Source organism: Calonectris borealis, chromosome 8 (genome assembly GCF_964195595.1).
Source record: "Calonectris borealis chromosome 8, bCalBor7.hap1.2, whole genome shotgun sequence".
NCBI classification, from domain to species: Eukaryota; Metazoa; Chordata; class Aves; order Procellariiformes; family Procellariidae; genus Calonectris; species Calonectris borealis.
The window spans coordinates 4,105,119-4,122,339 of NC_134319.1; the positions used below are offsets into that span (position 1 = coordinate 4,105,119).

Consider the following 17,221-nt stretch of genomic DNA (forward strand, 5'->3'; position numbering starts at 1 on the left):
CAGGCTAATTGCCACCCGGCGTAGCAGCCTGGCCGGCGGTGCGGAGGCGGCCCTGGAATCCACACCGCGCCGGCGTGCTAATCTGGAGGGGTTTCTAAACCTAAATAACAGCGGATGGCTGCGAGTGCCACGTTCCCGACGGAGCGGGTGCCACGCCGGGTCGGAGACCCCGTCCCGCTTTCCTCTGGGCTGTTTTATCAAGGTGATGGGAGTTTTACAGAAAATGCAGCGGCATTTTTCAAATCCAAAGAGCTGTCCCGACACTGAGGCTCGTTACGGCAGTGCCTCATTTTTTGGATTTTACCGGATATATTTTTCTATATTTTACTCTAAAGAGTCTGCAGCTGGGAGCTCGCCCTGCTTCCTCCGTGCAAGCTAACCACCGTGCTCCTTGCTTTTAGTTTTACTTTGTTTTTACTATGCGATGTCAACAAATGCAGACGGGGCCATCTGAGGAGATCGTTTGGGAGAGCCGGGGGGAAAAAAAAAAATTATAAAAAGTAGGTGCTGGTCCATAAGTTTGTAGAGTTTCTGCGAAACCTACAGCCCCGGTCAGCAGCCAAACACCATCGGCCGGGCCCTTGAGCTCCATCGACTGCAAAACACCCGTGCAAAGTGCTTTGGAAAACACGGATGAACTCAAGCCCTCGGCACACGCGGAGCCCGGGGGACGTCGTCCCGCCTCGTGGGGTCCGGATCCTGCCGAACCGTCCCCCAGCTGCCAAAAGTAAAACTGCCAACCGAATCGCCTCCGCTTTTTGGTTTTGCTCCTCAGCCCCTGGCTGGAAGGAAAACGCCGACGGATGTTTGAGACGCGGGCGGATTAAGCCGCAAGGTACAAGCTCTCACAAGCAAAAGCAATTAAACGAGGGCTTTTTGTTGTGTTTCTTTTTTTTTTTTTTTTAAAGGGAGAAGTTAGAAACTCGGCGCTATGGAAGGGGCTTTTTAAGGATAATTTTCTCCAGAGAAGTTCAGGAACTCCAAACATACACAGGGATATCCTGCTTAGGACAAGGCTCAGCATTAAAAAAACACAGTCTAAACAAAAACGTGGGACGACTCCCCTGCTCCAGCTCCGCCGCTCGGCGAAGGATGGACAGGAAATTACCAGCAGTGGCATGGGGGCTGCTGCCAAGAGGGAGCGCGGAAACAAAAGACCCTCTATTGTGTAAGAAAACCTGACATCCATCCCCTCCGCTATACTCTGAACTCCCGTAAACCTTTCCTGTGAGATATGATTTGTGAGAGCTTTCCACATTTCCAGTGCCCTGCGTTCCCCCCGCCCCGGCACACGCAAGCGGGATCTGCATCTACACCGAGTTTCGCACCGACGCCAGCCTTCAAAAGCCCTTAATTCTCCTTCTTCCTCCTCCAGCAGCCACCCCGCAAATTGCCATTAAAAAAGTAAATGAGAGATTTGCCCTCGCGAGAGGCGGCAGCAGCCCCGTATTGCACAAAGGGCTGAAGGGGCTCGATTTTCTTCATTACTCGGTTGGTTCGCCTTCAGGGCAAAACAGGGGGCTTTTTGGGTAAAACAGTAATATTTGATATTTCTGTGTTTCTTTTCGAAGCCGTACGCTGTAATTGACTAACGGGTCACTCTCAATTAATTATATCTAACAAGTAGAAGATGCAGAGCAACGCTCCCTCCCCCAAATTATGTCCTTTGGTTATTTAAATAGGTGCAAGTAGAGGGATGGGAGAAGGAACAAGTCGGTAAAGTATCAGCTGTGGAAGTTTGTTGGGAACTTTCCAAAACCCTACATCTGCTTGGCAACAGCTCAGAAAGGGATATGGTTACTCTTTTAACAGTAACACAGCTTTCCCAGGCTACAATATATGAAAAACAGCTTACCCCCAAGCAGGGAAGGGCCAAGCGAGAGCTGCAAAAAAACCCCCCCGGCCCCGCCGTGAGACCCCGTCACCTCCCCAGAGCCGGCCGGGGACCACGGCAAACGCCATCCCCTGATGCAGGGAGGTGGGCAGGTCGGCCGTGGGAGCCCCCAAGCCCCCCAGCACCCTGGGGTGGGCCGCGCTGCCACGAACATCTCGGGGTCCCTCCTGCCGCAGCGGGAGAGGGGGCTCCCGCACCAGGTCCTGCTCCAACTTTTTTGGGGAGAAACATGGCACAGCTCCTGCCAGCATAAGCATTCGTTCACCACAAACAACACATCTAAAGGCACTGTTTTTAATTATAGCATTAATTGATCTCTCTCTATTTTTTTTTTTTTCCCAGCTGCTAATTAGAGAGATAATATCTCGGTTGCTTTACGAGCGTTAGAAGACTTTTGCTTGCGTGGAGATACTTCTGCAGTGGAAAGCAGAGGTGGATTGCACAGAGAGCAATCATTTTGCAAAGAGAAGAAATGATTTACCACAGTTGGGTGCATTTTTTATATTTTAATTAATCTCGCTTTAGTCAAAAAAAAAAGAAAAACTTCCCGCGGCCCATTTTGCGATTAGAGGGCAGGGAGGCATTAGGAAGATTTAGTGCCTCTGGCAGGTCAGGAAAACACGTGAAAAAATCAGAAGTAAAAACAATAGCGCAAGAGAAAGGGGGAGCGCGTTTGGCACGCGATAAGACGCCTCTCCATCGCAAACGGCGCGGGACGCGGCGGCCCCAGCCCTCCCACACCAGGAGGGGTCTGCAAGGAGCATCCCGGCACCCCACGCCCGGCCCGGAGGCCGGTGGGCTCGGCACGCCGCCGTCGCTCCTCCGAAGCCCAGGATCTTTGCCGGAGCGGAGGAAACGCGCGTCTAGATGTAGTTTTACAACTAGGCGAAAGTTCCCGCAGCGGCAGGACGCGCGGCTGGCACTGCCTAGTGTGACCCATTTCTAAAATAATTACAGCCTGAGTCACAAACCTGTTAAGACCCAATTAAGAAAAATGTTATGCATCAGTGATGCGTGTTTTGTCCAGAACTTTTAATTCCACAGTTTTTCCAAGTAAATTCTCTCTCTTTATTTTCTAGTCATTAAATCCCCTCCCCTGGGTGCGAGCGGTTGCCTTCCCATTGTGTTGCGAAAGGGTTAGCGGGCCAAGAAGTCAGAAGGAAAAGGGTGTCATTACTTGTTGCCACTTTGTGGTGGTGAAAAAAAAAAAAAATTAAAAAAAAAAATTAAAAATAAACTCTTGCCGCTCCCAAAGCCAGGGTGAAGCCCTGGGGACGCCCGGGGCAGGGCGAGGGGGTCGGGCTGTGCCGGCCGTGGGGTGACGGCGGGGAAGGAGCTGGCTCTGCCCTGGCCTTTGCAGACAAGAGGAGGCAGCGGAGAGGATTTTATTTGGCAGATGGGTGCAGCTATTGAGCTTATGCAGTAGTGGGTTTTTGGCTGCCCGAGTGGGTAGCCTGTTGTTTACTGTTTATGGATTTGTCAGTTTTAATTATTGTGAAGTGCCCAGATGCTCTGGCGACCAGTGCCATAAGCATTTAGGGAGCAAATATATAACAAAATGCACTTGAAAACATCTCCGCTTCCTCCCCGTCCCTCTCCTCCCCGCCTCCCGGGACACCCCACGGCAGAAAACACCGGCTCCCCTCGGCGCGGTGTGGCCGTGCCGTACCGCCGGGCGCGCGATGCCCTGACCGGCCGCGGAGCGATCCGGGGCCGTCCCGCGTCCTCCCGCCTTGGAGCCCCGGCTCCATCAGAGCCGTCCCCACCGCGAACACGGGCTGCCGACAACGGGGGCCCCCTTCGCCCCCCGGCTCCGCGTTTTGCTCTTCCTACCCCCGCCGCAGGCCCCGGGCGTGCAAATCTGGAAGCAGATCTGCTTCCTTGCACCTTTCTTTTTTTTTCTTACCGTCCATCTTTTTAAGGTTATTGGACTCTGTTTTATATAACAAGGTTACGTGCATGGCAAATAGTATAAATGTGTCCCAGACGCGGCCGTTTAGGAATGCTCCCCCCCGGTTACATATGTACTTTTCATCTGCGGTAGTAGGGCTGCAAGTGGCCGTCTCCAAGCGCTCAATAGCCCGCTCTTTCCTGACTCCATTGTAATCCATATTCCTCCTCCCTATGTGAAACGCTTCGCTAGATAAATTCCACTGTATTTCAGAAAGTTTTCCACAGCTCCTTAAGTGTTTCCATATGACACTGTACTCTACAGGTAACTTGAGTTAAAGCCATTCCTTAAGCAAAACTCCCTGTAAAATTTTCCACTATCTCAGCAGTACTCTATGTGCTGTCATTAAAGCAGAGCACATATATTTCTGAGCAGGATTTGCAGCGATGTCAGATTTCTCGGTGAGCCCCAATTAGGTTTTTTTCTCTTTTTTTTTTTTTTCAAAAAGCTTCCTTGCTCAGGTCTTTTGCCTGTTCAATTACTGAGGTCCTTTTTAACGGTGGAAGATGCAGCTTTCTAAGCCGCGCAGGGCGCAGGCTCGGGCTGGGAGCGGCGTGGATAATGCCAGCCTTGTTCCTGCTGCCTTTTCACTCTGTTCCCAACCCTCCTTTTTCCACCCATTTCCCCAGGAACAGCAGCGAACCCTAAATTGCAAACACCTGCTCCATACATCATCCTCAGGCCTGGCAAGACCGAAACGGCGGTGATGCTCGGCGTTCCTGCGGGGAACTTCTCCCCAAAACGCTCGGCCCCGCTCCCCAAGGACGGCAGCAAAACTGCTGCACGCATAAAAGAGTTTAATTTGCAAATACGCTTATGCCAAAAAGAGTCGCTCCTGTTCTCCAGGAAGCCCTGAGCAATGATGGAGACTCTCCAAAGCAAAGGCAAAATGTGTAATTTTGGAGCAAAGAGCGCTAAGGACGGAGGGAAAACCCGGGTTGTGTAAATTGGATTGCAGCGCCCTGCGCATGCAGCGACTGCAAAACATCTGGCTGGATTCTGCAGAGAGAGAGAATCCAAGATGGCAGGGAAGATTAATTATTTTGTAAATTATTCTGGTTTCAATGAACTTTTCTCTGGTTATAATCAAGGTTTTCAATGGCATATTGGATGCACGCTGGGCAGTGGTAAGCTGAGGTGGGGTGCTCTGTCTTTGGGAATGACAGACGCCATCAGCCAGCAACCCGACTTGTAACCGTCCTGCAGAGGCCGTGACACTGAAATAGCCATTTTGCCACTGGTTTAATTAATAAGCTGTATTATTGGTTAATTTTCTACCGTTCTGAACTTTTGTCAAGGAAAAAATGGTTAATTTTAGAGTGAATGGATTTGATGCAGCAGAAATAATGAATAAACAACTTTTTTAAAGGTATGGGCTCACAGCTTTGCTTTGCTTTGATTAAACCCCACGTTTTTATTACACAAATAATGTCCATTATCGATAGACTCCTTTACAGACAAAGAAGCTCCCCTGTCTTCAAACGGCTTTTTAAAAAGCTATTAAATACCCTGCTCCCATCCCAGCGTTTTACACATGCAAATACACCCCTAAACAGTTTTAATTCTCTTTTTTCCCCTCATCTATCTCCCTGCTTTCCAGATGGACCACCAGCTTCCCACCATTGCCAGCAACAGCTTGCGTATTGTTTGTTTTAAACAAAGATGACGCATTAAATATCATATACGACGGGAGGAGAGGGGTTAAGGATAATACTCTCGAACCGAAACGCCGTGCTACGCCAGTCTCAGCCCATCGTTCGAAAGGTTGGTACATGCAAGGGGAGACAGGATCTGGCCATCCTCTGCCTTTAGGGAAGGCGCTTCCCTATCGGCATCGAGGATCCCCTGCCTCCGGAGAGAGTTAAACTTGTGCGAACACTCTCCAAATTATACAGGCTAACCAACAATTATGTCATTTCATTCAAACATTCATTCACCCGTCATGTGCCCAGATTAAACAGTAACACTTTGTTTGAAACATTCTGCTGAAATTAGCAGGCCAGAATTGCCTTCACCTATATTTAAGCACTCAGCCCCGCATCGAACGCAGCCTTGCCTGAACTCAGAGGGGTTTGGGCAAGAGTTTAGCACTTTTATATGAATCGAACCCATACTTTTGCATGCCGCACATGCATGCGTGATTATTAGATTTTGCTGGCAACAATAGCTCTATATAGATATATTCACAGGGATACGGAGCTGCTAAGATTTAAAGGAAAAATTATGAATCTGAGAAGAGAAGAATTTATGAATCTGAAAAAATTATGAATCTGAGGAGAGATTTATGCTCAATTACAGCCCCCACAAAAAGTATTCGCAAGCTGTGATAAAAGCAAAACAACGTACAAAAGCTGTAGCTCGGTCAGTGTGCTGCGGTGACCGACTCGGATAAAGCAAAATCTGAGTTTAGGACTGGCAAGTTTTTTACTGTTTCCGTCTTTAAGGACGGTGATCCGGGAGGCGAGCCGGATTTCAATCATCGTATTTTGCTTGAAAGCAGAATAACAACCAGAACAACACCAGCCCTCTCCTGTATCCCTGTCCATGTTCTCCCAACCGTGGGACACGGGCAGCCCTGCCGCCCGCCGGGCACGGCACCCCTCGCGCCGGGCACGCATCGCCGGCGCGCGCCGCAGAAGAGTACGGAGCTCCAGGATGCCCAAGTCTGGCATTAATGCTAAAATCTGTAGTGCTACCAACATCTCCAAGATGCCAGTTTGCTGCCATCAGCTTTGTGTGACAGGAGAGAATAGCAGGCAGATTGCGTATCTAATGAGCCACACATACTGAAAATCCACAGCAATCTCTGGAATACATGTGGATTTGTCTAAAACTCTAAAATATGGCCTGGATGGTGTCCTGACTGCCAAAACCACAATGAATTCACTGTTACTGTCACTAATCTCCATGTATGTTACATATGGTTGACATTTTTCTTTAACTCTCATATTTTTTGCATGTGTGCGTATATAAATAGGGTAAGAGGGAGGCTAGGAGCAGGCAGACAAACAAACAACCGGCTGCGATGCACAACGTTCCCATTAGGCGCTGGAAAATTAGTCCAAAGTGTGTTATACAAATCTGCAGAGCCCCAAACAGCCCGTTTTCAAGCGTAGGTGAAGTCTAGGTCCGTCCTGGGAACCCAGCTGTGCCTTCCTGGCGTTATGCTAAAGCATTCGACCTGAATGCGGTCGGAAGGGCTGCTCAAGTCCTGCTGAATCCAGTGGGAACCTCGAGGCATTTCAATACGATACGGGGCACTTCATGCACTTTGTTTGTTCCTTCAGGTTATTAATTTAGAACATTTAATTCATGCTTCATCTTAAAGAATTTGATATTCATATGATATACGTTGCCTTGACCGCCCGAATGGAATATGAACCCTTCCAGAAGCAGGAATAAACCCCCTTTTATTAGCAATGCAATATTACATGGCGTGCTGGCAGAAAAGTTGTATGCGAACTAAGAAATAATATTTCATGCATTCCTTCTACTTTCTAGGCAAATTTATGCCAGATTTTATTCCACTACAGCATTACGAGCGGCACTGCTTATCTCTGTTTCAGTGCACTTCTACTAAACAGTAGGTCAGCTGAAAACTTTGTTTACCGCCTGAGGAGAAGCAAATAGTAGTCATGCATGGTTGGCAGGGGCTTGCGATATGATATATTCACTGCTGTTATATGGCTCATCATATAATTTAAGTCTACTGTAAACAGTCTATTTACGATACACATCCCTTTTGGACAGGCAAATTCTTTGGCTTGTGAGAACAGCATTTTGGTTATGGGTACGTTCCTCCTACCAAGTGGTGCTGGCCGTTGGTAAGTGTTAATAATGAAGTGAATATGGTTCCAGAAGAGGAGAAGACCTCTCTTAATTTCACTTTAAATAAACTCAACACAATCTCAAGCTAGGTATTTCTTTGATGGCTATTTCCCAGGAGATCCACTTGCTCCCCTCGCCTTTTTTTCAAGTCTAACTGTTCCTAACAGGCTGTTCTCCTTGGACGTCCTATAGCAATTTGCTTTTCTTCTCTGTTAAAGCTATAACCTCTTCGGTGATGCTGTGGGGATGGTACCCACAGCAAAATGAGGGTGTCAGCAGCCCTACTGAAACACAGAAAACGGCACGGCCAAGGGCTCTAGGGATGGGTGAGAAATTTTGCAGTCAAGAAAAAGCAGCCGGTCCCACCCCACTGAGGTCCCCAGGAGTGTCCCACCAGGGACCCCTCCTTGTTGAGTTTCACGCCCACAACTAGCTCACGCCCCTGTTTTGGGGAGAACAAACCCTGAGCACTGTTACCCTGATGATGCCCGATGCTGCGTACGAGCCCCCTCGTCCTAGTCCGCATGACAAACCATTCATGGTTTTTATTTGCCTCCTTCATATTTGCCATTCAGATTTTACAGAAGACACTCAAGCAGCCATGCGGTATGGTCCCAGGAGCAACCCCCCGGTTGCGTGCTGCATGTGATTTTGAACAAAGAGACTGCAAGTACATGTGCTGAAGCCAAAGATACTGGCCTTTATCGTTGATTTTTTTTAACTTTTCAAAGCTCAAGAAGAGCTCTGGGTTGTCTAAAGCCAACTTCTCTCATAAAAAGTCATGTGGTGACTTTCTATGCGTGTGCCAGGGGACAGCAAATCTGAGTGCTTCTGAAACACAACCGGGTTGGGTCCTACCACTCACTCCTCAAAAATCATCCTTCCTCCACGACTTTTAATAGACTTCCTTTCTAAAGGGAAGCCTCGGTCGCAAAAGGCATTGGAATTCTCTGGGTTTTTTGCAGGTGCATAGGGACGTGTGGGCAGGAATGGCCCCAGCCCCGTCCATCAGAGAAAGCACTGCCGTGTTCGTGAGAACAAGGACAGCATTATCCCGGGCACAACGTCCGTCTGAGCAGATGAGCAGCGGGGGAGTGGGTGTCATCTACTTTCATTTTTGAATATACCAGTCAGTTTTATAGTTTGCTACATTTAAATAAGTTCCTACATCACTGTTACGTGGTCTGACCTAGACTGGTAAATGTCTTCTGCAAGCCAGGAACGACGGTAATGGTGATAACATCAATATCTCTGCTGTGGCTGGACTGGGCACTGCACAAATACACGGTGTCTATGCTCTGGAAACGTTAAAATCTTAGCAGACAAATAGAAGGAAGAAAAGAAACAGCGGCGCTCCCACTTTTATTCCTGACGAACCGTACTATTACAGAACCAGTTAAATAGTTTGCCCAAGGCCACAAAGAAAGGCTGTGGCGGAGCTGGAAAGGGACCCAACCTCTGCACATTTCCAGCCACGTGCTTTAACCAGTCCAGTCCTTTCTCCTAGCAAAGATTACCATACTCAATACTTTTCTAAGTACTTTTGAATAATTGTAACCACCACTTACTTTCATCTGAGTGGCTGTGAAAAGCTACATCATCCCTTGGTTTAATTTCTTTCCCCAAGAAGAATTGCATTTGAAAAGAGCACGAGCAAGTCTGAACCTGCTAATTACACTACAGTACCAGGACGGAAAAAATCATATGAAGGTATTCCTGATGTTATATATGCTCATGTCAGTCAGGGCTTCTAAAGAGCCGGAAAAAAATGACTGCAACTTGTTCAAAGTAGACCTTACAAAAACACAGCTGGTCTTTGACCAGTCATAGGTATTTTGTGGCCATTTCACGACTACAATAGTGGTTAAAATCTGTCACAGTGGAGGTGCAATAAGAGCTGTCTTGCTCTTCACGGGATTGGGCTCATCTTCAGCAAAGAAAAGCATGAGGAAGGGAAGGGCGTGAGAGCCAGGTATCTGCAACGGCTTCTTAGTGATCACACCGTCGACGATCAGTGACGGATTAAACAAATGCACGTCCTATGAAAGGCTACATGCAAAACAAAACAAAATAAAAAAAGAAAAGAAAGAAAGAAAAAAAGACCCATCATGCATTTTTATTTTGCAGAGCCTTGATTGTAACAAACTCACTCAAAACTTGCTCCCTCCTCCCCATCGTGCTGGGAACCCGCATGAGAACAGATTTCATCAGCCAGAAAAAAGGGGTGGCATTCAGCCCTCACCGGCTCGTATGTTCAAATGCTTAAAGACCAATGCTCAAAGACAACCCACAGTATTCATTAAATATCAGCAAAAAAATTATGGCAGGTATACGCATAATTTAAATCATTTTATGCCATGCAATTTATGCCAAATAACAAAGAAGAATATCGCGTGATGCCAGTTCTTCTGATTAATGTGATCACGCTTTACATTTCTTTGGAGCTTCTCCTAATGAAGGGCAAGCAGAAATTTCCCCCTGCTAAACACTTTCCAGCTCTGCTTTACTTTCTAGTGCTTTCCCTTGTAGCGCACATCATTCATTTCGCCGAGCAACTACATTCACTTCTATTAGGCAGCTATTAATTACCTAGCCCTAATGGCAAGGTGACAGTGCATCGCATCGCCATCAAGAAGAGCAGATCGGAAAGTTCATGAAGAACCGGGTTTTGAATAAAAATGAGGTTTGTATCTGCATCTTCTCTTCCTCGAGCGAACTGTGTATGGCATGAAGGACCCCCATGCCCAAACGGCCGGGGCAGGGCTGGGACGGGAGGGCTGGTCCCTGGCGTTCGGGATGGCTGAAGGAATTGCTCTCTGTGCTGCCTGACCTGCACAGCTGGATGAGGATTGCTGTTGACAGGCATCCCAGGGAGAAGGGGAATAAGAAACGAAGAAGCAGGGAAACCCGAAGGTCCTCTGGAGGGAGGGAGGAAAGCGGACAATCCTCTTCTCGTCGCATTTGGAGACAGATGTTCTCAATATCCCCGGCTCTGAAGGGTAGGAAGTGGTGAGCACAACTGGAGGAGCTCGGGTACTCTTGGCAAACGGCACCGGTTGTTTTTTTTTTAACTTTCTGAAGGACTAAAATGAATAGTGGTTTTAGCGGCATTCGAATCTGTCCATGGCATCTTCCTATCTGCTTTAGGGATCTGCTTCCTCCCAGTGCCCTGGAGGAAGAGCCCAGCCGAAGGAGCAGAGGGCTGGTCTCACAACGCAGCTCTGGATGAAACTCAAGACAACTCTCCGAAAACCCGCACCTCAAACTAAGCCCTCACACATTTCCAGAGCAGATGTTACAGGGACCAACAGACTCGTGCGCCTCTATTCATCCCCTACAAGCACTTTCCTCTTTAAAGGCATCTGGGGTCTGTTCTGCCATCGCCGTGCGGGGATTTATGTACGTTGCTCCCATTAGCGTTAATGGTAGTTAGACACATACAGCAATTTCTCTCACGCTTCAGGAGGAGAACAGAGCCTTATGGATGAAAAGTTTGCTATTAAGGATTCTTAATACAATGGAAACATTCTGTCTCTTTTAATTGTAATTTACTTCTAAGTGTAACCGCTCTGGGTTGGGAAAACCAGGATTCAGTCCAATTCAATTATGCAATTCTTGCCACCTGGTAAGCCTTGTTATTTTATAAAGAGTACTGTAGTAGAACTGGCAGATTCATTCATGTTCAGAGCGTCAGCGCCGAATACTGTGTAATCACCGGCTCATAAAAAAGAGCGCAGCGCGAAAGTCAACCGCTCAATTATAATGCGATCTTTAAAAAAGAATATGCAAAACCGGTAGGCAAGATTCATCTTTGGTTCAGCTGGTTTACGATTATAAGTTCACAGCGATCTTTGCTTTGCAGAGCTTTTCAGTACAGGCTCAACCTCAAGTTAAAACCGAGCTCAACGCGCGACGCGATTCACTCCGGCGCGGTTCAACCGATCAGCACCCCCTTGCAGACGCCGGCTAATAATCTCCATCCAGAGGGCACTGATGGGAGGGGATGCTAAATCACAGGGATGCAGGAAGAGTTTTATTGCGCTAATACACATTTACTCTGACTTAGCTAATGAAGCTGCAACGAGATAATACAGGAAAGGAAAATATGGCCCTGGCGACTGGGAACGTTTTCATTAGCCCCGGCACACGGGCAGCTGACAGCCGATCAAAAAAAGCCCATCACCCTCCGTCCTCGCGGGCTAACGAGCGTACCCCCACGTCCCGTCCCTGCTAAAAACCCCGAGCATCGCTACATCTACCGCCCGTATCAATGACTCGAGTATTGCCTTGCGTACACACAGTGGCAAAGGCACATAAATGGTATTTTTTTCCAGGAAACAGTTAATAGGTATAGAAAAGTAGCAGGACTTGCAGGTGGAACAGTTTTAATCTACCGAGGGTGGTAAATGTCCGAGGGAAAAACTCCCCTTGTCTTCAGCAGCTTTGGCCTAAGCCCCGCCAATCCTCTTTGCCGGCAGCAGGCAGTGACCAGGAGTCGGATGCTCAAAGGAGACAGATCCCAGCGCAGGAGCAGGACTTACCGACCAGCACTGGAAGCTCCTCTAAACCAACACCCCAGAACCGTAACTGGAAGATTAATTGCGTTTTTACTAATAAAATAGTATCGAAACTTTATTTTGCAGTTCTTTTTGTCTGCATTTCTGTATTCTGAGATAAGGGCTAAAATTTGCAGTGGCCTTGGAAAGTTTGAAAACACTTGGAGAAGCCAGGTGGACCGGCCAGCTCTGCCACGGGAGGACAGAGGGTCTCTGTGCCCGTCCTTGCTATTGTCACCGCTGTCATTTGGCCTCTTCACACCATTTTACAAGCCCTCCTTCCCAGGACGAGAGCTTTCAGCCCGTGTAGGATGTGATCTCCTCCCCATTCCCGTCCCAGCCGGTGCAGACTAAGCCGGGGTTTGCCTGTGTGTGCAAAGGAGAGGGATGAGGGACACAGAGCTGGGTTTTACTAATTCCAGAAATACTCCATGGATTCCCCACCTGACACCTCCGTACCTCTGACAGCAACAGCGGGATGTTTTGAAATCCTGCACCTTGTAAATAGGAGAAGTACAGCCTGATCATAAAAATGTAAAGTATTAATTAATAGTATAACTTCAGTTTGTATTCTAGCTCCGACATAATGAACCTGCCAATTTTGATTGCAAAGTGAAAACTCATCTCTTTATTTTGGACAAATAGGGTTAAGCTTCTTAAGCAATTCTTTGTTGTTTTGACTTCAACAATTTATGCAAATGAGATGTTAATTAGGGTAATTGTAACTTAAATTATGCTTGTGTAAACCTCTCCATTGGTAGGAAAGTGTGGGAATCCAGACAACTGGTATTTAAAGCAGCTGTACTAACTCACTTCTGAAAGCAAAGCATACCAAGATCACTTTCATGTCTTTACAATTTGTTTTTATGAGGTGATAACATTTTTACAAATACCATCATTTTTGCTTTTTTATATTGTAAGTGACAGTCTGACATTTTACAACTGGCTTATTGAAAACAAGAATTGAGCACTCTCGCTGTAACGGACATTAACTGCTCAATAGAGATTCACATGCTAATGAGGTGAGAGGGGCTCCAGAAAGTTTTGATAAATGCGACACACACTCTAACTAGCAGTGAATGTGAGTTGACAAAGAACATCTACACCAGGGTTCAATAAAATGTAACCCTTTAAATTAATCATACTGGCAGTATTTAATAGAATGCACAACAATCTCTTTTCTGATGGCTATAAAGCAGAAGAAATGCAAAGTCTCGACAAATGAAAGTTCCCACATTTCCCTCTTCACACTGCTACTTTCATTCGAACTTCTACAATTGTTAAAAAAAGGTAGTTACTGTAAATAACAAAGTAGGAGGTTTAATTGTTTCCTTCTTTTAAAGCAGGATGCTTTTCTTCACATTTATTTGTCTGGATTCTATTGAGCAAATACCCCGACCTGAAAGATTGATCATAAAAAGCATCGCCGGTTCCGCCCGGAAGGAAATTTAAGGATACCATATAGCGAAGAGAGGCTTAAATGACCAGTTTTCTGCCGGGCCTTTTTTCAGCCCAACTCGGTGATTTTTTTCCTTTCACTAAATACAGCTTGAAGCAAAACACGCCGCAGCGGTTAATCAGAAGCAGAAAGTGAAGTTCAGGGGCTTCCTTCACACCAAACTCCCCAGACTTTGCCGAGCTTTGCTCCAACGAGAGGCAAAACTGGAACTTGAGCTCCAGCATCAAAGCAGGGGAGGTGCAAAATTTTTCATCCCGATTGCCTTATAAGTTTATTTTTTATTTTCCTGTCCTGCCGGTCCCGACCCGACGACACCGACCGTTACGCGTGAGCTTGCGAGATCCCAGGAAATAAAAGCATCGGAAGGCCGATCGCAGCCCTTGCCTCCCCGCGTTACACTGACGCGTTATTTCTTCCTAAAGTGACAATCCCCGATACCCTTTTTGGGTTTAGCCCGTTTTAATCTTGGCAGGAAGTGTAAATCTGTGCGCTCAGCAGCATTGCAGGCTTGCTGGCTGTCAACATTTTGCCTCCGCCAATGCTTGAGAGGTATTCCTGTCATTTCGCTGGGGTAGGAGACTTCTCCGTCTGACACACAAAATCTCCCCAAGTAGTACGTTATGCCAAAACGCCGGCAAACGTAGCCTGCTCGCTGTATTGCAAGGCGTTTTGGTAACTGAGACTTGCTCTCACAGCAACTGCTGGGTGGCTATATGCAACACGGGGAGCCCGTCGCAGGCAGGCTCACGGGCAGAGAAAGGAAAATATCCATGAATGAACCCAGAAAATATCCTCCACCCATCTCCCCATCGCCTTCGGACTTTGTGAGCTTACTCCAGTGCATTTTAAATCGATCAGCAGCTAGCGTTCAGCCCGGTGAGCCTGCCTATCTAAACACGTGTCCGTGCTCCCCGAGAGGCGTCGGGGGCTGCTCGACTTCTCTCCGCGCAGAAATTGTGAGTCTGGAAAAACGAGCGAGCGGAGAAAGGCGTGCTGCAGTTCAGAAATGGCCATTTAGCCAAATTGCATACCTGTGCTGTGTCAGCTATATGGTAGATTCATCTCATTCCATTGGTCTAATGGATAGCAATTGAATTTAATTAGCAAAACTACTTTGACTTAGTCTCATACTGTGCTGAATGTAATGAAATCTTTCTCCTCTCTCTCTCTCTCCTCTTTTTTTTCCCCTCAAATAAAGAATGTCCTTAACTGCATTCCACCGTTAGAATATTAAAAGCTATATATGTTAGTCCTAAGGACAGAGTACAGCCATCCCCTTTCACAGGCTTTAGATTTAGTTATTGTATTACATAACATAAAATAATTAAAAAGATACTTCGATAGTTACACACAGTATAAATTCAATTACCGCGATGTCTCCATTAAAGGCACTTTTATAGTATGAATAAAATGCAAATCCTCTTTATGGATCAATACCAGAAACATAATTCTACGCTTCATCCTGAGAAGGAAGTTAGCCTTAATAAATCATCCTCTTAGATTAAAAAAAAAAAAAAAAAAGTTTAAAAGATGTGTATTTGAAGGCAATTCTCTAAAGCAGACATGATGCTCCTATTTCTTCTGGGCTCATTTTTTAGCGGCGAGGTTCACAGGCTGCACCTCCTGCTTTCGTACAGACCCTGCCAAGGAGAAGGATGCCGAGGAGAAGAAAAGCCCCAGCCACGCTAACCGGCGCCGCGGCCGCTTGCGGCTCTGCCTGGATTTATTGAAACGCCCCAGATCCGGCAGCGAGAAGTTTGCAGCAACTCATCCCCCCCTGAAATAAAGTGAAAAGAAATTCCTCCGGATGGGTTTGGAGGGAATATTACTACCAAGCCTAACTTTTGCCTGGCCGGGCACAGCGAGACAAGTTCCTATGATTGATTATCGTGGTATCTCTGTATCTCTGACTTTGAACCATAACCTTTTTTGCGCACAATGACAGTTGGGACCTACCATTTGCCATCTGTAGAGATGGTGGGGGAGAAAAGGACTTTGCTTACATTAATCAACCAATTAAGAACAGACTTAAACAAAACACTAAAGCATAATAAAAACCTGACTGCTTAATAGCTTTCTACTTTTAATAGTTGCCTTCCTGTAGTCTGCTGATGGGAGTAGCACTGCTCTGCCCAGCCCCTGCCAGGGACGGGGCTCTGGCTCTGGGACTGGGCACTACTCGATCTCAAATGAAGCTGAGGGTCCTCTGTTCGGGGCAGGACCGAGTCCCCTACAGCAAAAAAAAAAAAAAAGTAAAAATTTGGAAACACAAGTTGTAAATCAGAGCCGTACAACATGGCCGGGCTCTCCCGTCAACTGCCATCATCACAGAATTATTTTTGTGAGTGTAAAATTAGTAACTAATCAAAGACACAAATCGCTGCTTCAATAAGAATTAACCTTTTCTTTCAAAGCTCGGGGCAGTATCAAGAGACCCCACATATTTTGTTGCTGCCCCCTCCCTCGTGGTTGGCAGCACATCCCGAAGGAGAAACCGAAATAGCAGCCAAATAATGGGGGGTGGACTCTGCACCCGGCCACCCCGATGTGGGTCTGGAGGAGATCCACGCACTGGCCCGAGCAACTCGGGAGGCTAATTCTGCTCTCAGTGACGCTGGGTAAAACCACTTTTGTGCAAGCTGGCAGAGAAATCTGGTTTCCCCTTGCTGGGTTTGGTAAGCAGATGCCTTGTGCAACGCACGCTGCGCGCTGCGGAAAAGGAGGAGGGAGACCTCCGTGTTTCTGAAACGCATCCTCGTTTGCATCTCCGGCTGACGAGGTTGTGTTGCCAGCGGTCGTTTGCAAGGCCAGGACCGCAGCTGGATTGGTATCGTCAAGAGGTACCGCAGCAGCATCTCGAACAACTGCTCGTGTCTGCTGCCTCGGGGGTACCCACCAGTGCAGCTCTTAGAAGACCTCTTGGACTTGTCTACTTAGGGAAGCTATAGGAGAGCACACGTTCATACTAATAAAAAATAAAACATTTATTAGAAGGAATCATCTTCAACTCCAGGCATTTCATACATGCGCTGATATTGGTAAATTGTCCCTTCACCGTGACCTGCAAATGAAACGGACCGCTGTCTTTGTAAGAGGTGAAGCGTATTTACGGAGAAGGTGTACAAAAAACCCACAAACGACTCAAGATTTGATCAGCCAAGAAAACGTACAGTGTTACTACAATAAATATGTTTTTGTGATATTTAATAATTGAAATTTGGAACAAATTTGTAGAGGTTGGCCAAGATGGTCTCTCCATCCTTGTGCTATATGTCTCTTTGTCTATTGTTCTCTTTAATACATTGCCTCTGTAAAAAAAAAATTGCAACCTAATTTGTACGATTACTGCATTGAAGTCCCAAGCAATCTATCAAGTTGTCATACATTTTCTTCACATTAAACCTTTTAAAAATCTTTCTTTTTTTCTACATTTCAAGAAAATGCAAAAGAAAATTTACTTGGCCCAAAAAAAGGCACAGTGAAACATGTCGTTCATCAAGTCTGGTAACAAGAGGAGTTTGTGATACCGTGTC

At 46.7% G+C, this 17,221-nt stretch overlaps 1 protein-coding gene across 28 annotated transcripts in view; it reads right to left on the bottom strand.

The window, feature by feature from the left end:
* NFIA (nuclear factor I A) overlaps positions 1 to 17,221 on the bottom strand; it is a 252,842-nt gene that overhangs the window by 216,161 nt on the left and 19,460 nt on the right. The window contains exon 3 of one of the 28 annotated variants that reach the window (XM_075155658.1): positions 995 to 14,650. The exons of 22 other annotated variants lie outside the window; for them this stretch is intronic. In XM_075155658.1, coding sequence (XP_075011759.1) covers positions 14,550 to 14,650 — 101 coding nt within the window. In that variant the 3' untranslated portion in view covers positions 995 to 14,549. 5 more of the 28 variants (XM_075155656.1, XM_075155661.1, XM_075155654.1 and 2 more) reach the window with 5 other exon arrangements.